The 25,079-nt window shown below is 33.7% G+C and overlaps 1 protein-coding gene, 1 long non-coding RNA gene and 1 other non-coding gene across 3 annotated transcripts in view; all 3 read right to left on the bottom strand.

Annotated features, from left to right (window-relative positions):
• Nucleotides 1–25,079, bottom strand: part of KPNA4 (karyopherin subunit alpha 4) — a 60,601-nt gene that overhangs the window by 2,650 nt on the left and 32,872 nt on the right. The window contains exons 6-15 of the mRNA XM_012782768.3: nt 22,945–23,040; nt 22,291–22,376; nt 20,239–20,325; nt 17,400–17,569; nt 17,259–17,303; nt 13,920–14,051; nt 9,585–9,713; nt 8,102–8,206; nt 4,311–4,382; nt 2,263–2,425 (exon numbers count right to left, since the gene is read on the bottom strand). Coding sequence (XP_012638222.1) covers nt 2,263–2,425; nt 4,311–4,382; nt 8,102–8,206; nt 9,585–9,713; nt 13,920–14,051; nt 17,259–17,303; nt 17,400–17,569; nt 20,239–20,325; nt 22,291–22,376; nt 22,945–23,040 — 1,085 coding nt within the window. The remainder of the gene's footprint in view (nt 1–2,262; nt 2,426–4,310; nt 4,383–8,101; nt 8,207–9,584; nt 9,714–13,919; nt 14,052–17,258; nt 17,304–17,399; nt 17,570–20,238; nt 20,326–22,290; nt 22,377–22,944; nt 23,041–25,079) is intronic.
• Nucleotides 9,022–9,367, bottom strand: LOC142875524 (small Cajal body-specific RNA 7). The gene has a single exon (XR_012922884.1).
• LOC142871499 (uncharacterized) lies at nt 14,058–17,252 on the bottom strand. The gene is made up of 2 exons (XR_012919760.1): nt 15,138–17,252; nt 14,058–14,798 (listed from the first exon to the last, which is right to left on the bottom strand). It is a non-coding gene; the product is annotated as an uncharacterized LOC142871499 (long non-coding RNA).

The raw sequence follows: 25,079 nt of genomic DNA, 5'->3' as shown, positions 1-25,079 counted from the left end.
GTGATTAATAAATGATGCAAGACACCTGTTAAGTATACTGGAAAAATGATCAAAATTGAACACAGTATTTCATGGGAAAAGAGAATTTTCTCTATAAATATTGAGTTTAATAAATCATATGCAGAAACATTAAAAATAATATATATACTTAATGTGTTGATATGCAAATTTGATCTTGTTTTTGCTTTAGAGGAGAAATAATTTTAAGGTCTCTGAAATATGAAGTTAAATTGCCCTTTCATGAGTGTTCATCCTCTATCCATTTCTTAAACAGAGGAAGTTATCTTGGGCTCATTTCTCACTCTACACACTCTCATTTTGGTGGTCCTTCCATTAAAAAATTCAGCTACTACATCTAGGCTGAGGACTTTAACATCTATAGCTTCACTTCTCTGAGCTTTGCATGCATAAAATTCAAACACTTGCAAGATAATTCCACTACATTTCATGGACACATAAAACTCAAATTGTCTAAAACACATTTATTATTTTGCCTTACTCATTTAAACTGTTTGTCCTATAATTGTATTCTTATTTGGTGATACTCAAAAATAGCTTTTTTTTTTTATTTTTTTTTATTTTTTTTTTTTAAAGACTAGTCAAGTGCAGTAGTGAGGAGGGGGGAAAGTAGTAGAACAAGGAGTTCAATCTGTAACTGACTGTGTCAAAAATAGCTTTAAGTCTGAGAGAAAGCCTAAGTTCTCCTTTCCTTCAATATCCTATGATCAAATCTCAAAACGTTATAGGTCTACCATTTCTTGAATCTTATGTCTCCTTCCATCTCTATTATTAACTGCCTTCATTTATTGTGGCCTGACCACTATATACTTTCCTAACTGGACTCCCTGCCTCCAAAGGCCCCATTCTCCAGATAATCATGCTCCATCTTCTCAACACACTAATCCCTTGGGTAAGATCATCCAATGGCTTGTCATATCTTACGGCAGAATCTATTGGGGAGCTTATAAAATACAGATTCCTGCGTCTTACCTCCAGTGAGGTAGATAATGGTCAAGAAACTCTTTTTATGTAATAAAATAAAGATAAAACATAAAGAAAAATTAAAATTATTACATGGCAAGAAAAATCAAGTAGTAAAAATACTTAACTATGATTGTTGTGAATTTTTCTGGTACTTACTCCTTAATTAGTTCCCTAACACTATTTCCCACCTCTTCTTCCTAACTTGATAGTTATGCATTATTTTTTGTTGTTCTATTAGGCACTTTAAATAGATCTATCTTCTTACATTAATTTTCAAGTTTCTTAACTCCCCCACTTAAAGATTCTCTTCTTCTTGCAGTACCTCTCTTTGACTACTTGACTTATGTCAGAAACACATTTACTTTTATGCTTATCCAGGTTGATAACATATTCTATTCCACAGCCACATCTGAGACTTACATGTTCTGTCTATACATGTTGTTTACATTCTAGGTGGCTCTGGTGCATGGCCAGATTTGGAAACTACTGCCCTACAGTATAAAGCATGTGCTGTACTACAAAGCTTTTAAGACTTTGCAGGGATCTGGTTATTGGCTACCTCTCTAGCTTTATGTCTTGGCAGAATCTATCCCATACTTTGTGATTCAGCAACACTGAACTACTTATAATTTGCTGAATGCTATTTCTCACCTCAGACTTTGCTCATGGTGTTATTTCTGCCTGGAACACCTTTCATCCCTTTTTACATTATTAATCCTTATTCATCTCTCAAAATCCAGCTCAGGTGTCAATTCCTGCTTCTTCCAGGATGGATTAGGCATCCCATTTTGTTGTACATTTCTATTAGGGTAATTAGCACATTAAATCAGTTCATATTTTCTTCAATACTAGACTATATGCCTTGAGGGCAAGGACTGTGTCTTGTTTACCACTGTCTTTCCATTATCTTAGCACAGTGCCTGTTCAATATATAACAGCAATTCAGTTACCTAAGCATATGTAAGAGGCTGAGCAGGACTGTACATATTGAATATAGTATTTACTTTATTCTGTTACTTGATTATCTAAGACAGAAAAATACAGAAGTGCTATGTCAGACAGAAAATAAAGGTAGTTACAAAAAGAACATTAAGATGTGGAATAACAATGAGTGAGATGTGTACCATCTGGGGGATGGTCACACTTGAGGCTCAGACTTGTGGGGGTAAGGGGGGCAAGGGCATTATACACAACCTTAAAATTTGTACCCCCATAATATGCTGAAATAATAAAAAATAAAATATTAAAGATGTGGAATACAGCTTATAACAAACTTACCTCCACATTCTTCTATAAGATTGGCTATGGTTTCTGCCTCATCTTCAGCCATTTTTAATATATTACTTAGTCCATCGAGTACTACTTGCACAACTTGTGCATCTTTTACAGTCAGCAAGTTGCAAAAAGGTGGGATAACATTTTGTTGGATAAGGTAGGCTACCTGAAGAGTAAAAACAGCATAAAATAATAAAATGTAGGCAAACTTTATGTACCATGTTTTCTCACTGGAATAATTTGATTTTGAAATTTTGAGTATAGAAATATGACCTCATTTCTCCTATGTTAAGTGAGTCTACATTATTAATCTAACTTCTTTTTAATTTAAATTTAGTTTTTTTCCTAAATTCAAGAAAAAAGCAACTAAAGTGAAAATGAAGGAATCACTCAACTCCATGTTCAACATATCTCTGCCATAAAAAATACTTCCTTTAAAGAACCTTTCAGGCCAGGCATGGTGGCTCACGCCTGTAATGCTAGCACTCTGGGAGGTCGAGGCAAGTGGATTGTTTGAGCTCAGCCTGAGCAAGAGACTAGCCTGAGGAAGAGCGAGACCCCGTCTTTACTAAAAATAGAAAGAAATTAATTGGCCAACTAAAAAAAATATATATAGAAAAATTTAGCCGGGTATGGTGGCACATGCCTGTAGTCCCAGCTACTTGGGAGGCTGAGGCAGGAGGATCCCTTGAGCCCAAGAGTTTGAGGTTGCTGTGAGCTAGGCTGACACCACGGCACTCTAGGCCAGGGTAACAAGAGTGAGACTCTGTCTCCAAAAAAAAAGAACCTTTCATAAGAAATTATGAAATCAATTAAAGAGGCTATTAATGCAGGCTAGATTCTATTTTTTTAAAACTACAATGGTTCAATGTGATAGCATCCACTGGCTCTTTTCTACAACACTTAGCACTCTCATATGCTTGGCTCCCTCTCAAATTTACTATTCTATTAGTTTCATAATATTTTCTAATCATTCCAATATTTTGTTAATTATGTTATTATTTCCATCCATTGTATTTCTATTTTGTTCTAGATTCATATTTAAGTGGATTTACTACTCACCACCAGTCAACAGCTTGTGACACTCATCAATTTACTGTCACTCAGTTCTTAATTCACTTTTTTTACCTGCTCTGTGAAACAGATCTGAGCCTTTCAACATTACTGTTCTTCTGCCAGTTGGCAGTTAAGCTTGTCACCTGAATGATCCTGACAGTGAGTGCCTCCTTACATTTTAGACCCTAGACACCTCACATGCCTCCCCCTAGTTCCCAGTCCCAGCCATATGGCTGAGTTTAATTCATTTGGCTTGCTACTGGTGAATTTGTTTTTTGTTAATTACTGTTTGTTGTTGCTTTTAATTTGTTAGGAGAATCTGTGAGGCAGTTTCTTTCTGCCATATTAACCTGAAAAGTCTGTTCTTTCTTTTTTTTTTTTTAAATTTTTTTGAGACAGAGTCTCACTCTGTTGCCCAGGATAGAGTGCCATGGCGTCAGCCTAGCTGATAGCAACCTCAAACTCCTGGGCTCAAGCAATCCTTCTGCCTCAGCCTCCTGAGTAGCTAGGACTACAGGCATGCACCACCATGCCCAGTTAATTTTTTTTTTATGTATTTTTAGTTGGCCAATTAATTTCTATTTTTAGTAGAGACGGGGTCTCACTCTTGCTCAGGCTTGTCTCGAACTCCTGAGCTCAAATGATCCACCTTCCTCGGCCTCCCAGAGTGCTAGGATTACAGGTGTGAGCCATTCGCACCTGGCTTGTTCTTTCTTACTACTATTAAAAAACTAACTAAATGTCTAGGAATTATAGGGACCTTAATCTTACCATGGATCAGAAAATTCTTGTAGGCCAACAAATTGGAAAAAGAATACCTCTCTTCTATGGAATATGACTAAAAGAAGCCAAGGTGATACTGTTATATAAAAAAGTCACAGAATACCTTTTACCTTGCTAATATTTTAAACTATGATTTACTTAAATCTAAATCTTAGCATTATCTATACTTTAATTTTTACCAGTTTTAAGAAATAAATAAAAGTTCAACTTACTTGATCTTTCCTTCCACTAATTGTTAAGTTACTTATGGCCCAAGCAGCTTCTTTCTGAGTGCCAAAATCCCCCTATAAAAAAGCAAAGCGAAAGACTACATGAATTGCAAAATAGGGTTAATTGGAAAAAACATTTTCTGAAATAATTTTCCAAATGCTTATTTTCCCAGATTTCCATCTAGTCTTTCTACACACACACACACATATATATATAATTTTTACTTATTAAGACTTTGAATATATTCAATCTACCCTAAACACATGGAGATTCAAAGAAAAAAACTGACTTACTATTCCTGTTTAATAACATCAGATTGAATGAAGTTGCTGGTAAAATGAAATAAAATTAATGAAGAAAAACTTGGAAAAATCTACAATATCAGTATAATGAGAGTCAAATTAAAATAACATATCCTCTTAAACACAAAGTTTTAAAAATGATAATACCTAGCATTAATGAAACTATGATAAAACTGTCATCATATACTGCCTTTCAAATGTAAAAAAATTTAAAAATCATTTAAAAAGTCATATATATGTAAAACTTCATCTCACCTTTGACAATTTATCAAGAAAATAATTTGAAATAAAGTAATATGTATTTTTCTACATATGGTCATAGCAGCATAATTGCCAAAACATAAAAACTAAAATTCTCAATGGGCATAACTGACTTATAATAGTAAATCTAATGAATGAAATAATAAATAGCTATTAAATATTAAGAAGACTAGCAACATGGGAAAATGCTTATAATATATTAATAAAAAACATATAAATAAAAGAAATGCAAATTAAGACAGCAGTTAAGATATCCTTTCATATTTATCAGATTAAGAAAATCCAAATATTTGTCAGTGAGACCGGTAGGAGTACAAATGGTATCCTTACAGAGGCGAACTGGCATTATAATAGCAAAATTTACATATATATATATATATATATATTTTTTTTTTTTACAAATAAGGTCTGTCACTCTGGCTTGAGTGCAGTGGAATGATCCATAGCTCCTGGCAGCCTTGAACTTCTGGGCTCAAGCCACCCTCCTAACTTCAGCCTTCTGAGTAGTGGAGCCACAGGTGTGCATCACCATGCCCAGCTCATTTTTAAATTTTTTTAAGATGGAATCTTGCTATGTTGCCCGAGTTGGTTTCAAACTCCTGGCCTCAGGTCCTCCTCCTGCCTCAGCCTCCCAAAGAGCTGGGATTACAGATGTAAACCGCCATGCCCAGCCACAAGCTATTCTGTAAAATATTATGATTATTATTTTTAAAAGACAGAATATTGCTCTGTCACCCCGGGTAGAGTGCAGTGGCATCATTATAGCTCACTACGACATCAAACTCCTGGGCTCAGTGATCTTCCTGTCTCAGCCTCCTGAGTAACTGGGACTATAGGCACATGCCACAATGCCCAGCTAATTTTTCTATTTTTTGTAGAAATGGGATCTTGCTCTTGCTCAGGCTAGTCTCAAACTCCTGATTTTCAAGTGATCCTCCTGCTTCAGCCTCCCAGAGTGCTAGGATTATAGGTGTGAGCCACTGTGCTTGGCCTGTAAAGTACTATTTAACAGCAAAACACTGAAGACATCTCAAATGTAATCAAAATTGACTGAATACATTATACTATAGCCTTACAATGCAATACTATGTAGGGGAAAAAAAACAAGGAATAAGGAAGCTCTCTGTGTGGTGCTATAGGAATGACATTACTTTAAGAACATCATTGATAGAATATATGCTAAAGAAAAAAAAAAACCTCAAAGAAATCTTAAAAGTAAATCCAGTAGCCATGTTAGTGACAATATGATCTTGTTATTTTGATATATTTTAATATATATTTATACATAAAATATATATTTATATTTACATATCTTTTCTTATACTGAAAACCAGCAGGGTTTTTTGTCTTTAGTATATAGGTCATCAATGATATACTTAAAAATAATGTATATTGATAAATATCTATAGCTCCATATATCAATATATTAATATAAGGCAAACAAGTAATTATGTTCAAGTTTTTAGGAAGATTTTTAGCATAAGAGAAAAAGCAATGAAAATATAAAATTAAAAAGAAAAAAAATTCTGTTATCCAGTAATATTAGATAGCTTCCTTTCATTCATGATTCATTTCTTATGAATTCTCATGTCCTTGAACTAACTCATTATCCTTCATTATAAAAATACCTATCATTTATTTTTTTTTCTCAGGCCTAGAAATAATGACAACCTTGTAACAATAATCATCCCTATACCTACACTATGATCTTTAAATACCATTTCCTATAAAAAGGAATCAAGATACTCTAGAAAAATAGTTAATTCCAGGTCTATGTCAGAAAACATAGAAGATAAGCCTGGAAATCATGTCACACCTCAAAAGTAGATATTCTCAAAAACTATTGGGTGACATAACAAAGATACAGGTACCAACTTTAAGGGGTTCCCAATGGTTAGGGACAAGTTAAGTTTCAAAATGGGTAACAACTAAGCTGGGCATAATAGCATTTAATGCCTGTAATCCAACCACTTTGGGAGGCCGAGGGAGGAGGATCACCTGAAGACAGGAGTTTGATACCAGCCTGGGCAACAGAGAAAGATCCCATAACTAAAAAAAAATGGTGCCACTCTACCCCAACCTGTGTGATAGAGCAAGACCCTGTCTCAAAAAAAAAAAAAAAAAAAAGTAACAATTAAAACTTACAAAATATATTTAAAAATTAATAATTTCCTAATGACACTAAAAAATTAGGTCTCCTTTTAAGGTTGTTAGGGATCCATGTCATTCTAAAATATGACTGATGAGGAAAACAATCAAGCATTTATCTTGCCTTCCCTATATAAACTATATTTCAGAGTAACCAATACTTGATAAAGAAAAATCTATTTACTGAAGAATCATGGCCAATACATAAAGAATGACAGAATTAGAAAGTCATCATTTTGCAACTATTGGTAAAACAAGAGATCCAGGCAATGATCACCAACGACTACTTAAAAACTCTAAGTGAAAGATCGATGGATTACCTTATAATCATCAGCTGGAATAGCCTGATGACACCTGAGATCACTCATCAATCTTAATATTACTAGATATAAGACAAACAGATGGCAAGTGTCTCCTGATGCGAACCATTAAGTACAGAGTCCTGCAAAAAGTATTTATCTTGCCTAAAAAGCTGAACTAGATCTACAAATTTATAGGATATGTGGAAGAACAGATGACACAGGGATAAATTTTCCTTTAATTACAGATCAGTGTTCAGAAAAAATTCTCATGCTATGATTATGACATTGCAAACTGTTTTTCCCAAATGTTAATATGAGCATGAGAGATGATATAGCACACAATTAATAGCGTATTTATTTGCTGTCTGATTTTTGGGCCATTTATTTGCCTATACTAGTTTTTCTTCATCTGTTGCATGGGGATAAATCCCTAACTTTATAGGATTATAGTATTAAATGAGATAATATATGTACAGTGCTTAGAATAATATGCAAGCATTTATTACCAGTAGTAATAATATAAATGTTTACTAAGTCCCAGGATAATGGCAATTTTGGTAAAAGAATGATCCAGAAAAAGGGCCAGGGCTCCTCACTCCCAACTTTCTTGTATATAAAAACTTCTGGGTTAAAAAATATTAATATTAATATTACTTTACTATAGTATTCATGTCACTATATAGGTTCTAATTAAATAAACAGAAAAGTATACATTCACATAATTTGTTAGATTTAAATCCTTTTCTCCTTACTCAGATACACACAAGATGATTGTCTTACCTTATCCAAAAGGTGTATTATCATTGGTACAAGATTGGCATCAATTACTGCCTGAACCTGCTGCTGATTTCCTGCGGTGATGTTAGAGAGGAACCACACTGCTTCCTGTAGAACAAGACCCTTTCAATATTTCTCATCAAAAAATAAAATCTACATCTGAACTAGGAAAAAAAGCATTCACTAAACTGACCAAATGATTTTATTATGGAATAAGTTCCATAATAGAAATCTTAGAAATCTCAATTCCTCTATACCCCTTTTCCATATTTACTTTGGATAAATTGCTAATGATCCTAATCCAAGCCACAATGAATTTACCCTTCAAAGGAATTCTTGAAACCAATGCTCCCAAATAGTATGACTCAAAAGATGCTTGGCTGAACAAATACTAAAGAATCGATGAGTTATAATACAAATACAAATCCTAAAACTGTTGTTAAGTGCCCTTCCCTCACATATGTTTTATTCATAATTCCAATTAAGAGTCCTAGCCAAAGTAGATAAATTTCAATTATTCACAATTTATGGAGAGACAAAAAATGAAATAGTGGGCTGTTTTAGTATACTTATTTATAATAGTCATTCATTGCAACATTTTTCTCAAGAAAAAGTGGAACCATAAGTTTAATGATCTTTTTATGTTACCTTTTATAACACAGTAGTGCTACTTTTGACAAGATGGTGGTGGTCCTAGGTATTTTACAAGTTTCATAGATAATAAATGCAAACTGAAACCACAGCATAAAACAAGGCAAAAATATCTACTTAACATCCTAAGTAGGCTATTATAATTTATAAAACCCAATAAACTTATTAAATTTATCAATTTACTAAAGAGAAACATTTTCTCTATTTTTAAAAACTAGTAAACAAGTTTTACTACAAAAATATTAGTATTAGCTAATGTACACTAGGCTCTTTTGGATCAGATCACGGGACCATGTTTAATGGACCTGTTAGAGATTTTAGGGTGCTGGGCTACTTAGGTGAGCTGTTCTTGGGTTATAATCATCGGCAATGTTGTAATCAACAACCCATGTTATGTCTACAACAGCCTCAGATGCACTCCAATATCAGCATCACCAGTCAGTGCCCCCTTTCCATAGCCACCACAAGCAAGCGCGCGCACACACACACACACACACACACACACACTGTACTAAGTGTCTATAGAATATTAACTTAGAAGAATTACTAAACATACATATTTAAAACTTCCAGTCACATGACATTCAAAACCCAAATATCTCTATTTCATCATTTCCAAGAGAGCCAAAATAGCACTTTACAATTGTTTTGTTTTATATATGAAAAAACCATACTAACCCATGTTATAAACAAATATTTTCTCTAGATGTCTAAATGACAATTTAATATTAATGTAATAACCAATATTACACACACTTCTAAGACCTTAATTTTATAAATGAAAACTGATGATATTTTATATGCTATTTATTAAGTTGTATTTAAAAATACTCACTTTATTAATTTTCTCTTTGGGATGTGTCAGGAGTGCTGGGAAATGTGAAAGAGCATCACAGTTCAGAACTACTTGTGTTTGCTCATCAGTTCCAGTAACAATGTTGCCCACAGCTCTAAGTGCAGCAGTCTGAAATGTAAAAAGATTTAATGAGATGTTGTTCTATGTGAAATGCCCCTTATTAAAAGGTTATGCTAGGCAGGTTATGAAAGATAAATGCACTCATTAACTCATTCTTTCATTCCAACAAACTTATCCTTTTCAAGCAGTGAGTTATCAGGCACTGACCTAGGAAAAGAGGTATGAATAGGACAGTGAAAAGTTCCAGCTCTTATGGAACTTACATTATTGTAAGAGAAAAGAGTCAATAAATAAATAAGAAGGGTAATTTTAGATAGTAATTGGTGCCATAAAGAAAATAAGAAAGTGGCCAGGTGCGGGTGGCTCACGCCTGTAATCCTAGCACTCTGGGAGGCTGAGGCAGGAGGATAGCTCAAGGTCAGGAGTTTGAAACCAGACCGAGCAAGAACGAGAGACCCTGTCTCTACTAAAAACAGAAATTAATTGGCCAACTAAAAATGTATTTAAAAAATTAGCTGGGCATGGTGGCACATGCCTGTAGTCCCAGCTACTCGGGAGGCTGAGGCAGAAGGATCGCTTGAGCCCAGGAGTTTGAGGTTGCTGTGAGCTAGGCTGACGCCATAGCACTCTAGCCTGAGCAATAGAGCGAGACTCTGTCTCAAAAAAAAAAAAAGAAAACAAGATAGTACTTTTGTACTTACTGTTTTAAAAAATTAAAAACAAACCATAGTTTCTTTCAGGAAAGCAGAAACCTACTAAATATGAGAGTTCACTATCATATGAATTTGAATTATCAATTATTTTTGTGTGGTTTTAATTAGGTCATTTTCTCTTAAGTGGAATTTGCTTATTTCATATAAATGGAATAAAAAAGTATTTGGCCTTTTGTGTCTAGCTTCTTTCAATCAGCATGTTCTTAGAGTTTGTTATAGCACGTATCAGTACTTTATTCCTTTTCATGGCCAGATAATACTCCACTACAGAAATTTTTATTTATTTAAAATTTTTATTTACCCACTCATTAATTAGTTGATAAGACATTTAGACTGTTTCCACTTTTAGGCTACTATAAATAATGCTGCTATGAATATTTGCATACTAATTTTTGTGTGGACATGTGTTTTCAATTCTCTTGGGTATACACCTAGAAGTGGAATTGCTGGTTCCTGTTGTAACTTTATGTTTAACTTCTTCAGGTACTGCCAAACTGTATTCCAAAGCAGCGGTACCATTTTACATTCGTATCAGCAGTGTATGAGAATTCCAATTTCTCCACATCCTTATCAACATTTTGTTGCTGTCTTTCCAATTATAGTCAGCCTGGTGGGTGTCAAGTGGTATCTCACTGTGGCTTTGATTTACATTTCCTTAATGACTAATGATGTTGAGCATCTTTTCTTGTGCTTAATGACTGACCATCTGTCTGTCTTCTTTGGAAAACTGTCTATTCAAATCTTTTGCCTATTTTTAAATTGACTTGCCTTTTTGAATTATAAGAGCTCTTTATTTATTTTAGTCATAAGTCCCTTTGCAGATATATTATTTGCAAATACACATTCTCTTTCCCATTTTTGGGCTGCTTTTTACTTTCCTGATGGTACCCTTTGATGCACAAATTTTTAATTTTGGTAAAGTCCAATGTATCAATTTTTTCCCCTTTGGCTGCTTGTGCTTGTGGTGTCAGGTCTTAGGAAACACTGTCTAAGGAAATAAAATTTGTGCCTATATTTTCTTCTAAGAGGGTTATATTTTTAGCTCTTACATTTAAGTGTTTGACCCATTTTGAGTTTTTACATATGGTATGAAGTAGGAGTCCAAATTCATGATATTACATGTGAATATTCAGTAATCCTAGACCATTTGTTCAAAAGACTATTCTTTCCTGAAAAATTGGCTTAGCAATCTTGCTGAAAATTAATCGATCATAAATGTATGAGTTTACTTCTGGACTCTTATTCTATTTCATTGATCTATATGTCTACCCTTATGCTAGTTATCACAAAACCTTATTTACTACTGTAGCTTTGTGGTAAGTTTTGAAAGTGAGAAGTCCTCAAACTTTGTTCTTTTACGAGATAATTTTGGCTATTTCTGGATCCTTTGTATATCCATATGGATTTTAAGATCAGTTTCTAAACTGCAAAAAAGGCGCCTGGGATTTTAATAGGGATTGCATTTAAGGTGTAGATCAACTTGGGGAGCAATACCATCCTAACAACATGAGACAATCCATGAACATGGATATCTTTCCATTTATTTAGGTCTTCAATTTCTTTCAACAATGTTTTATAGTAACTCAGCTTCTTTAACAAATAAATTTAAAAGAAATAAGAAAAAAGAATAAAGAAGAAGAAAGTTGTAGAGTAACAGATACTTAAAATACATAGCAACCAGATGCCACATGTAGACTTTGGATATCAACTTGGTCAAACTGTGAAAAAAATAATGAAGCAGTAAGTAAAATCTGGATACTTAACTGGATATTTAACACTAAGGATTTAAAAAGTGCACTGATGGTATGTAGTTATGTTAAAAAAATAGCCTTACATTTTAGAAATGGAAGCTGTATGACATGATATCTGGGATTTGTGTCAAAATAATTTGGGGAGTAGAGGTACAGAGAAAACCTACATAGGGGTTCATTACACCATTTTATTTTTTTCCTAAATTATGGCATGAAAGTTGAAAAGTTTAATAAAATCTCCATTAGATATCAGGAAAAATTCAGACCTTTCCTTGAGCACTGGCTACAGGTAAATCCCAAACCTTATATTCTCATTGTTCAGTATTATTCTCAAGTTCAGTATTAAAACTGAAGATGTATTCTGAAAAATCAAAAACAAAATACAAACCAAAAACCTATACTATACTAAGACATAAGTACCATATTCAAGAAATGCAAACTTAATGACAAACATATAGTAAGAATATTTAAAATTAGTTACAAATACCCCTAAATGAAAAACTATCCTATTAAGCCATTCTTTCTGAATTCAGCTAAGTTTTCTTCTTTCTTTAAAGTGCTTTAATTTTTAAGGTGCTGGGTCTCTATTCTAACTGCATTATCACTTGCACCTCAAGAGATTTTAAAGCTCAAGTTTCTAGGTAATATACCAGATTTACAGAATCTCTAAAGGTTAGCAAGGGAAATTAAAAAAAATATTTTTCTTTAAGCTCCACACATTTGATTTTGATGTCTAGCCACAGCTGAGCAATAGTAACTCAGGCTAACAGTTTTTCCTTGTGCTACTGCTGTATTTTGTAGACTCTAAACCATTATCAGAATAAAATATATTACCTCAGATAGGTAGGGAGAGCTTTTTGCATGGGCCTTTACCACTACAGTTTGATAGTAAATGCTTAAAATATTTGTGTGAACTTCTTACTCTCTCTTTTTGGCTCTTTCTAGATGCAGTTTCTTTGGGATAAATGTTATGTGGAAGAATTTAAAAATAATAAAAGAAAAAAATTAAATATAAAAGGTTTAAACAATTGAAAAGGAATCATTTAGGAAGCTCCTAAGCAGCACGTTTTAGTACAAAGGGTTTATCTTACTACCAGTGAAGCTAAGGGTTAACTGAACTTCCCAAGTAATTAACAACAACAACAAAAAAGTTGGGAGTGGAGGGAGAGAAGAGTAAAAGAGGAGGAAGAAAAATAAAATTGTTATAATACTTGTTATAGATGCCACCCAAGTTGCTATAGTGAAATCTCCCTGGTCTACATTAGAAATTCGTAATCTACAATGGAGTCTCTTTGTTTGGTTTTATTTTTTGGCAAGGGAAAGGGAGTTCTTGTTAAACTGTAGTACTCTTACATCATTTTCTTCATTTTTAAAATGAGGGATAAAATAACTCATTCTTTAGATCATAAATATGTTGTTATGCTAAGAATATACTTTATTTAATCAATCAATCAATCTTTTTTTTTTTTTTTTGAGACAGAGTCTCGCTCTATTGCTCAGGCTAGAGAGCAGTGGCATCACCATAGCTCATTGCAACCTCAAACTCCTGGGTATAGGAGTGTGCTACCACACCCAGCTAATTTTTCTGTTTTCTGTAGAGAATGAGTCTCAAACTCCTAGCCTCAAGCAATCCTCCTGTCTTGGCCTCCCAAAGTGCTAGGATTACACACATGAGCCACCACGCCCGGCCAAGAATATACTCTCGACTGTTGAAATTGTCCACCCTGAATGCCATCCTTAAAGCAATTAATAGTAAGAAATACTTATGATTTAAATAAGAACAAACTTACCTGAACTTTAACTTCTTGGTGGCTGAGCAGAGGAACCAAATGAGGAACTATTCCAGAGTCTATTACCATCTGTATCTGTTCATTGCCGGCATCAGTAAGGTAAGAGAGGGCCCAGACTGTATCTACCAATATCTAATGAGTAAAATAAAAATTTAAATGGCCTTGAATATTTTCTCATTTTAGTAATTCTTAACCATACAACCAATCTAAGATTGTTCCACTGCCTTATTTCTTCCCTTCTTCACTCACTTAAATTCATTGGAATCTTGATCTCTATTATATTAAACATCACCATCTATAAATGTCTGTATTAAGTATGTACATCCTTTAGTGATATTCAGGATATTTAGCCTTAAACCTAGATCAGTATCCAATCTTAATTCGCTAAGATACACACACACTAACAGCACATAAAATAGGAGAAAAAGACATTCTCCTTCCTAAAGGCTGTAGGATAATAGGTCCAAGCACATTGTGGCTAATGTATATAACTGGAAAGACTGTATTTATCCAACATACAGTGGTTCAAAACATCTGGGCTAGATGAATATATTCAAGGAGCTCTTTAGAATCATGAGTACCATGTAGGTATGCCTACACCCAATACCCCAATATTAGTATTATACTAGTTTAATCTTTTCTAGCCAGCTTGCTTTGCCTTATTTGCTTTATAAAACTGGAGGCAACTTCCTAAATAGTAGAAATCCCCACAGCTGCAGATCAAGACATTAAAAAACAATCATAGGTCAATCTGTGAGATCTATAATAAAAAACATGGTCTAGTTTAAAAACAAAAAATATTTACACCAGCTGCTTACCAAAAAAAAAAAAAAAAAAGGCACCCTCTATAATTTACTTACATTGAAATTGAAAAATAGCCTACAATTCTTTTTTTTTTTTTTTTTTTGAGACAGAGTCTCACTTTGTTGCCTAGAGTGAGTGCCGTGGCGTCAGCCTAGCTCACAGCAACCTCAGACTCCTGGGCTCAAGCGATCCTTCTGTCTCAGCCTCCCAAGTAGCTGGGACTACAGGCATGCGCCACCATGCCCGGCTAATTTTTTCTATATATATTAGTTGGCCAATTAATTTCTTTCTATTTATAGTAGAGACGGGGTCTCGCTCTTGCTCAGGCTGGTTTTGAACTCCCGACCTCGAGCAATCCGCCCGCCTCGGCCTCCCAGAGAGCTAGGATTACAGGCGTGAGCCACCGCGCCCGGCCTACAATTCTTTTTAATGATTATATTTTTAAGTACAGCAGGCCATCTATTTGATCTTTCTTTATGTTAAGTCCTAATTAGAAGTTATGGCCAAAGGGCAGTATGACAAACTGTTAAACTGCTGCATATAAATAATACAATTATTGACAAAGACACAGGCATGATAATTGTGCCTGAAACTTTACTTCCAAAGCCTTTCTGGAATATGAACTCTATGTTAAAAGATAAGCCAGAGAAGTTTAAAACCTTTAAAATCCCAAATTTTCAAATGCCAAATAACCAAAGATAACCTTAAAACATCCAAGAAGCTCCTAAAAGGAGGAAATCAGCACTTTGCCATGGGTTCCTTCAGAAATTCAAGAAAGCTCTCAGGATATTTTTAATGTAAAAGGAAGACATCAAATTAAAGAATTCACAGAAAGAAAGTGGTATCAACATATGTGAAACACTTAAACTTCAAGTAATAAATATAACCAGTTCTTTTTCTGGAGTATCAACATATGCTAAAATTTGTTGACATAGGTAAAAAATTTTTCAAGTTACTTGCTCAGGAGGACATAAAAACTAGATACATTTTTAAAAAAGGGTCAGTGCTAAATATGTCAAAACATGCTGAGATCAAAATCACAATTCAAATCAAACTAGATCTCATATATACATTTATATCAATGTTTACATTCGATGGCAAGCTTACTAATTACAACTACAGTGTAATGTCACTGTTTTACTTATGATTTGTGGAAGCGGTTCTAATTTTTTGTTTTCAGTGTCTTTGATGGCCTGATTTAAGAACTTGCTAAGTATTTACCTAAGGAGATTATTTATTAAACATGTTACTAAAAATAACAATGCAAACTGGCTCAAGACATTCTTCAGGATAGATAAAAAACAAGAAAAATGGAGTTTAATCTCATCTAGATTGGGGTAAACAGGTGGAAAGAACACAATATATCTCTGAATAAAGTCAACCAAGATGTCTGGTTTTCTAGTAGAGGGATAAACTTTGAGATTAATCTTTCCTGAAAATTATTTAAAAGCAAAATACTGAAATTTATAATTTAATCAAAGAACTTGGCTATAAAAAGCCAAAACTTTTAAAAAACTGCTTATTTTTTAAAAATCTTAGACTATTTGGAGCTAAAAAAAAAAGTCTTTAGAGCAGAGATCATGTTCATTTAGAATTCTGTATACTGTCATCAACTGACACAGTACCATTCTAACTTTAATTTGTTTCATAAGCTTTACAGAGATTCCTGCAAAATGGTATAATTGTAGAAACTGTAAAGAAACAAAATAGCTCATTAAATATTGGTCACTATATCAAACTATTCTTAAAGAACCACACAGAAGTTCCTGATTGTTGCCATACATTTAATTCATGTGATTTCCCTTACCCATTGTATTCCTAGTTTCTGTAACACATTGAAATCTAGCCTGACTTTTATAAACAGGGCAGTTTTCCACCTCATTGGTACTCCCTAAATTGTCTTTTTCTTTGCCATCTGCATTAGTAAGAATAAGCAAAACATTTGCTATGTTTGAAATCTTGTCTGCACTAATTTTTTTTCTTTAGATAATCAAGAGTTAGTTACCTTGATGAATGAAGCCAATACAAAAGTTACTATAATTGCAGAAATAGAGTAAAAAATAGAATTAAAGAGCAACTGATATTCATGATTTGGTATATATATATGAAGACTAATCCATGCACATAAGCACAAATGTTTTTCTTTTTCATCATCCAAAAGGCAAGAATATCACTATGTGTATGTGCTCTCATTGGCCAAGCTGTCAAAATGAGCTTTCATAAAAAGCTCACGAACAATCAAAAGACATAATGTTAGTGAGAGATAACTGGCAACTTTAAAAACTTTCAATGTGAGTTTTCACAACACTTACATACATACCTGTCGTTGCCCAGACAAAAATAACAGATATGCTTGCTTTCTTCACCAAAACTATATTTTGTGATATAGGTAAACACAGCATAAATATAAAAATACCAAATATGTATTACAGCTCTTGAAGAGGAAAATCTGATAGAAAGTACACTGACAGGATGTCTTAGTATAACATTTTCTCCCTTGAACATACAAATATATGATGGGAAACATTTACTCACATTTACGTCTGTGTGATGAATTAAAACACAAAGGGCTGGAAGAATCTGAGGAGTGAAATACATAGATTTTAAAACGTAAATAGATAAAAAACACACATAATTGTATCTATTTTAATTTTATTTTTAAAAAAACTTATTTACCTCCTGAATGGTTTCCATTGGTGGTGGTGGGTCTTTGTGGCGACATAAGTTGACCATAACCCAGGTAACATTTCTTAAAAATGTTATAGGAATAGATGGACTTATGAAGGAAAGTAAAGGTTTCACAACTCCAAGACTTATGACATAATCTCTACACTGGGGACCATCACCTGTAGAAAGATGGATTTATTACTTCAATAAGATATACCAACCATAAGCATTTTTAGAAAACACAGGCCAGACGCGGTGGCTCACGTCTATAATCCTAGCATTCTGGGAGGCCGAGGTGGGCGGATCATCTGTGCTCAGGAGTTCAAGACCAGCCTGAGCCACAGCGAGACCCCGTCTCTACCAAAAAATAGAAAAAATTAGCTGGGCATGATGGCACATGCCTGTAGTCCCAAGCTACTCTGGAGGATGAGGCAGAACTATAGCTTGAGCCCAGGAGTTTGAGGTTGCTGTGAGCTAGGCTGACGCCATGGCACTCTAGCCTGTGCAACAGAGTGAGACTCTGTCTCAAAAAAAAAAAAAAAAGCAAAGCATAAAGCACTGGGTACAAAATGTTGCTTTTGTATTTTAACCAGATACACTGTTTAGTTTTATATAAAAGTTGTAGGTAATAATAACTAAGTTCACGTTCAAGGTCTCTGGGCCATGAGAAGCAACATAAGGTGCCAATGTATTTTTTTGCACATTATTCATATCTTCAGCTTCATAAACTGCTCACTTATAAAATGTTTTTATGTCATCTAAACTCTGGAAACCTAAGAGATTTTAAAAAATATTTCCTGAGCAGAGAACTGTTGCTTTTTTCTTTCTCTCTCAATGGTACCCTCAGTTTAACAAACTTTCATGTAATGAAAAAGATAATATATGAAAATATTATTAAAGAGAAAATAAATTTGAACGATTTATATTTATGATCCACTAGCAAAGCATCAGGAGTATGAACTATAGATTACTCTATACACTCAGTAAACTATGTCAGAAAAAAGGAGAGCCAACAGACTTACAGAGTTTGTTTCTAATGTGATTTTTTTTTTTTTTTGAGACAGAGTCTCTATTTGTTGCACAGGCTAGAGTGAGTGCCATGGCATCAGCCTAGCTCACAGCAACATCAAACTCCTGGGCTCAAGCAATCCTCCTGCCTCAGCCTCCCAAGTAGCTGGGACTATAGGCATGCGCCACCATGCCCGGCTAATATTTTTCTATATATATTAGTTGGCCAACTAATTTCTTTCTATTTATAGTAGAGATGGGGTCTTGCTCTTACTCAGGCTAGTTTTGAACTCCTGACCTCGAGCAATCTGCCCACCTCGGCCTCCCAGCGTGCTAGGATTATAGGCGTGAGTCACCACGCCCAGCCTCTAATGTGATTTTGAGCTCTAGCTCAGATCTACTGAAGCAGAAAGTCTGTGGGTCTGGGACTCTATTTTAACAAACCCTCTATGTGATTATCACAGCATTCTAAAGTTTGAGAACCAATGCTGTAGAGAACTGCCAAACAATTTCTTTATCTGGAGTGTCACTGTAATTTCTAGTGTGAAGCCATGCTGAAGTATTACCATAAGCAAAAACATTTTTCCATGCATTACAATATTTGGAGATAAAATGCATGTTCTTTTTGCATCTATGTATTCTAATTAATACCAGAATATCACTGGAATCAAAAGCCAAATGTAAAGATGCTGTAAAATAGTTCTAAATCTAAAATTTGGTATAAAAGCAAAGGAGTGAGAGACTCTGAATATAGAAATAATAGCAATCTTTCTGCTTGAGCATCATGGTAACAAAAGAAAAAAAACGAAAAAAGAGGAAAAAAAAGAAAAAATAGCATTCCTAATAGCAGTATACCATATACCAAATAGTTCACAGACAAATCTTCCCTTAAAAAACCATAACCAGTCCCTACCTTGCATGTTTACCCTGTAAAAGAGCAATAAAGAGGAGGTATATCAAGGTAATACTGATCACTTCTATTTAAGAGCAATAAAGAATCTGGCAAAAGTCATCTTTAGAATCCTTCTGCTTTACCAAATTAGTGAGACACCTAGAAAAAGCACTCCAACCCCACTTAGGTTTCTGACCTACATCAGGGGCATAATACAATTCAGATCCCAGATTTTTTCCATTCTGTTCTGGAGGATAGCTCTTCAAATTTTTGAGTTTGGGTTAAGTTAGGCTCTAGTTAAAAAACAAATCCTTGAAATATTAGAATTGTCTTTTAATCATTTTCCTATACATATTTATCAGAAAAATCCTGAAAGGAATGGTAATCCTGGTGTTAAACATTTAACTCAACTGTCAATAAGCTACAGATATTTCCTGCTGACTCATGAAGATAGGGAATATTATTACTATTAATATATGTTATATATTACTAAATTTTAATGTACTAAAGGCTGCAAGAAATATAAAAGATTTCATTTTAGACTCTTCTCAGAATTGCCCTTATGGAGAAAAATTATTGATTTAAGTTTGCCCCTCTTTTCTCCCTTTTTTCTTATTACTTTCTCTGATGGAGAGAGTTAAGAAATAAAATGGACTCTAGTATAAAACAGAGGAAGGTCTAAATCATATACATGTTTCACAATCATTCAAATAATTAAGAATTGACTATATATAAAAAGATACAATGGTATCTTAAGCAACAAAAATGTTCACTCTGTTTTACTATGGCTTTATACTTATATAGTAATCAGTTCAAATTTCTGTAAGCTGTTTCACAAAACTAGTACTGAAGGCAAATTTTCCTTTTTGACTACTAACAGCTGCATTTTTATTACCGAGTATATGACAACAACAATTGTTGGACTAATATTACAAGTTTTACACAAACCTATGATATTTCCCAATGCCCACACGGCTTGTTCACAGACATTCTGATGGGGTGAATGGAGAAGCCTCAAGAAAAGTGGCACAGCATCTAAAGGAGGAAAACATAAGTTAATAGTTAAGGTTGAAAATACCAAACTCTAAACCAAAATTCAATCTTGATTTTTTTTGCTGAGGATAACCTCAAAAAAAAAAAAAGAAAGAAAAGAAAGAAACAAACCTATCAAAAATATATTTAAAATATATAGTCATTTAATGGTTTTTATCACAATAGCATTATTAGAAACGTTTTGATTAGTGGACTAGACAGCATCAAAGTGAATTTTGACATATAGGCAACTGTTAAATTAAGCCCATAAAATTTCATTCAAAATAAAACCTGGATTTAATTCCAGTTTTAAGATTTATTCCTTATAGATTATCTTCAAATTTGAAAAATAAAGTCCAGTTGTTGAAATAACTTTTGAATACAAGAATTTAAATTAAGAATATACAGGACTTTTAGACAGTGTTTCTGGGCCACATGAGACCTTCTGAATTAGAAAGTGATTCTGTTACTCAACAAGGATAGGAGAAACACAAAGACAGGTCCATATCTGAGCAAAATACTGGACTGAACAAATGACTATTTTTCCTTCTTTCTGGTATTACTTTGAAAAATGTCATTTAAGTATATGAAGATCAATCATGCTTACTTATAATAAAAATTAATTCATTTATCCATTATCTTTAATATATTAAAACAACCTAGCAGTGTTAACTTCTAAGCCTTTCTAATCTTTAAAGACCACAGAGAACAGAAAGGAAAAAAAGTGAGACAAATAAGACATAGCCACAAACTCATAAAATTTACCTAATTGTCAACTATATAAAACAAAAAAACACACAACACAACAGAAAAATATCTGACTATAAAACTAAAACAGTTTTAGTAGGATTTAAGGTAATTATCTTTTCTAAGTAATATTACAACAGAAGTGTCTACAAAATAAAATGCTTACTTGGATAACACCTTTGTGTTTCCCTTCAAAATCATATAGAAATCAGTGCTTACAATTTTAACACGCTTAGACAAGTACCCTAGTTACATATTTTTTTTTTTTTTTTTTTTTTTTTTTTTTTTTTTGAGACAGAGTCTCACTTTGTTGCCCAGGCTAGAGTGAGTGCCGTGGCGTCAGCCTAGCTCACAGCAACCTCAAACTCCTGGGCCCGAGTGATCCTTCTGCCTCAGCCTCCCAGGTAGCTGGGACTACAGGCATGCGCCACCATGCCCGGCTAATTTTTTATATATATATATCAGTTGGCCAATTAATTTCTTTCTATTTATAGTAGAGGCGGGGTCTCGCTCTTGCTCAGGCTGGTTTTGAACTCCTGACCTTGAGCAATCCGCCCGCCTCGGCCTCCCAAGAGCTAGGATTACAGGCGTGAGCCACAGCGCCCGGCCCCTAGTTACATATTTAAGAAGGATTTTAAAAGTACCTTCTTTAAAATTATTAGTTTCTGTTTGATAGAAGAATCAATAATGTTCATGAAAACAATATACTTAGGTTATTATTCCAATAATAATTTTCCACTTACATCTCTTGAAACACAAAAGCAATCCTATTATAATAGTGCAAAACTGATCAAACCATTCTCTCAATAGGACTACTTTATAGAAGAATATTTTTTCTTTAAAACACATGACAGAAATCTCTGTAATAGAGGCTGAGAGGCAATATGGTAATGGGAAAAATCCCTTTATTTCTACAGATATCCTATAAATAGTATAACAATAATGTAATCTGCTATTGTAATTAGGAAATGTTTTCAGATTTAGAAAAGAATCAAGTGAATTTTTGGAAATAGAAAACATCAGTCATTACAAAAAGATGATTAAAATAATACTTAAATCAAGGTGGCCTATTTCAATAAGCCTATGTGTTTTCTTAGTAGGTATCATTTTATAATACAAATAGCTATATCTTTTTGTGAAAATCACTGTTCTTTGTTTTGTTTTTTTTTTTACAGACTCCACTTTTAAAATCAGAATTTTGTTTATTAATAACCAACTTACTGGACTGAACTACCGCTTGAGTTTGTTCTGAGGTTCCAGATGCAATGTTTGTCAAAGCCCATGCAGCTTCAAACTGTAAAGAAGGACTACAAAAAAACCACCAAATAATTTTAAACAGTAGGGATTTTTACATTGGCCCAAATATCTACTAACCATTTCTCCGTCTAGCATTTTAAATATATTAAAAATTTTGTTTCAAAATTTTCAAACTCCATCTAGCATTTTTTTTTACCCTCCAAGGACTGTTTAAAACATCTCTTCGATATAAAAAACATACAAACCTCCTCTTGCGTCCTTATTTTTTGTAAGAACTCTTTATTAAGATACTTGTACATTCAACTTCATTAGCATTGGGAAAAAAAAAAAAAGAAAGATACTTGCACATTACTCCTCAGTTTCTCAAGTACTTATCTGGTAAAATTGGTTCTTATTGATTTCAAAGCTTAAAAGTTAAATGTATCACTCTCAAGTTCCTCTTATAGGCCTTTACTTTCATCTGTTGACATTAACACACCTTTCATTATTTATCATTTTGACTTTTCACCTGCATCCAATAGCCCCTTTCATTTTTCTTTAAAGATCAAGCTAACTCCTAGAAAATACTGCCTTCTCCAACATATACTTTCCAAATTTTTAAAGAAATAATGTACTTACTTGTCATCTCTTTCAAGACAATGGACTAAAATAGGCAATATTCCAGATTTTATTAAGTCATCAATTGGTGGATTTCGATCACTGGACAAAAGCTTCCTATAAAAGATATAAATATCCATTGTGAAACTTAATGACATACAATAGTATAATTAAAGTTAAATTCACATTTGACGCAGATATTATCATATGTCTGAATATTCGGCACTAGTACCCTCTCTGAAAGTTACTTTTTATAATTCATATAATGCAACCTCTTCTCAAATTATAAAAAGATTAATTTATAAATTTATAAAGATGATCAATTAGAAAAATATGATAGACATGAACCACTTTATCAATATTATCAGTACAATAATATTATTCCTTCAATAAATTCCTGAAGGCCCGGCGTGGTGGCTCACACCTGTAATCCTAGCACTCTAGGAGGCCGAGGTGAGCGGATCCTTTGTGCTCAGAAGTTTGAGACCAGCCTGAGCAAGACCTAGATCCCATCTTTAACAAAAATAGAAAAAATTAGCCGGGCTTGGTGGTGCATGCCTGTAGTCTCAGTTACTTGGGAGGCTGAGGCAGGAGCATCTCTTGAGTCTATGAGTTTGAGGTTGCTGTGAGGTAGGCTGATACCAGGGCACTCTAGCCTCGGCAACTGAGTGAGACTCTGTCTCAAAAAAAAAAAAAAGTAAATCCCTGAAGACAACTTATAAAAATACAACTGAATGTTTTCTATGTGTTATCTTTGGACTTAATTTTGAGCTGAAAGGAAAAAGTGGGTAGACTTCTTCAAAATAGCATTTACCTTGCTAAGAAAGGAATTAAGAGGTCACCAAAATATTCAAAATTATTCATACTAGGTCACAACAAAGTCAAAAGACAAAAGTTGGTATGCTGTTGGTACATGCTTACAGCTGGTACTAGTACTTAATTCTTCATATTATTTTACACACTAAATTAAAGGTCAAAAACATCCAACATTCTTAATCTTAGCAATTAAAGAGAAATGAAATAAGCACAAGAAAACACAGGAAAAGATCCAGAAAGATGCTAGAGATCTTGAGGTGAACAAAATAGAAACATCCCTGCTCTCATGGAGCTTATAGAATAAAAAAAATAAAAACAAAACAAAACCTAGTGCCCATTTTCACATGTGGAAGACTGTAGGTTTAGCTGATAAATCCTGTGTGGCCTAACACAAATCTTCACCTACTGGAATCTCCTGCATTACTGGATAAAGGCAATGTTTAATAAAGTTTGACCAGATCATTGCCCTATATAAACTAGGTGATGGTTGCCTGTTTACTACTTTATCAATGAGAACTCCTTGACCTAGCTTTAAACTGCTCTACTAGTTGGCTCCTTCTTACCCAACTAATCATATTCTGTATAACTCAACAATAGGTCAGTTGTCTGTCATACCATTGAAATCTTATTTCTATCCTTCATATCCTACTCCCTTCACTTGGAATGCCCTATCCTCTAAATAGTTTGAATACAAAGTCCATTTCAAATTGTATGCTTTACACAATACCAATCTTTGAATCCCAGGAGTATTTACACAGCATAGTCCTATATCTGCTGTTAAGTATCATGACTTTTAAAAAAAACACTTATAAAGAACATTTTCTTACTGCTTCACTGAGACATTTTAAAAGAGCAATGGCTTTTATTTTTTGAGTGCATAATGGTGAAGAATACAGTATTTATAAAACATAACATCAGTTTGGTGCCACTGTCTTGATTTGTGCTAAGGTGCCAGTAGTTTTACTCACACTTGCTTTTTCTTTGCAACATTAATGTAAAGGTTAACACAGTGATAAAAAACAAATACATTCTTAGAAATATTGTGAAAATCAATTTGTTCTTGCATATCGCTGGTATTGTCGCAGAATTTCTCAGGGACCCATAGATCATACTTTAAGAACCTCTGTGTTAGGGGCAATGGGTTCTAATTTTTCTTGCAGAACTCATGTTGAGAAGAATTGTCCCTAAACTAACAATTATTCAATTGACAATGATGAGCGTAATAAATTTCTTAATCATTCTTTCTGTAGGCATTAATTTGTCAATTTGAGGTATAAATGGTTCTCTGATTTCCTGCCTACATAATAGAAGTCTTCTTTAAGAAGTTCTTTAATCTATGG

The sequence above is a fragment of the Microcebus murinus genome, chromosome 1 (assembly GCF_040939455.1).
Source record: "Microcebus murinus isolate Inina chromosome 1, M.murinus_Inina_mat1.0, whole genome shotgun sequence".
NCBI classification, from domain to species: domain Eukaryota; kingdom Metazoa; phylum Chordata; class Mammalia; order Primates; family Cheirogaleidae; genus Microcebus; species Microcebus murinus.
The sequence above is the reverse complement of the archived record's forward strand: the minus strand, read 5'-3'. Positions and strand labels throughout refer to the sequence as shown.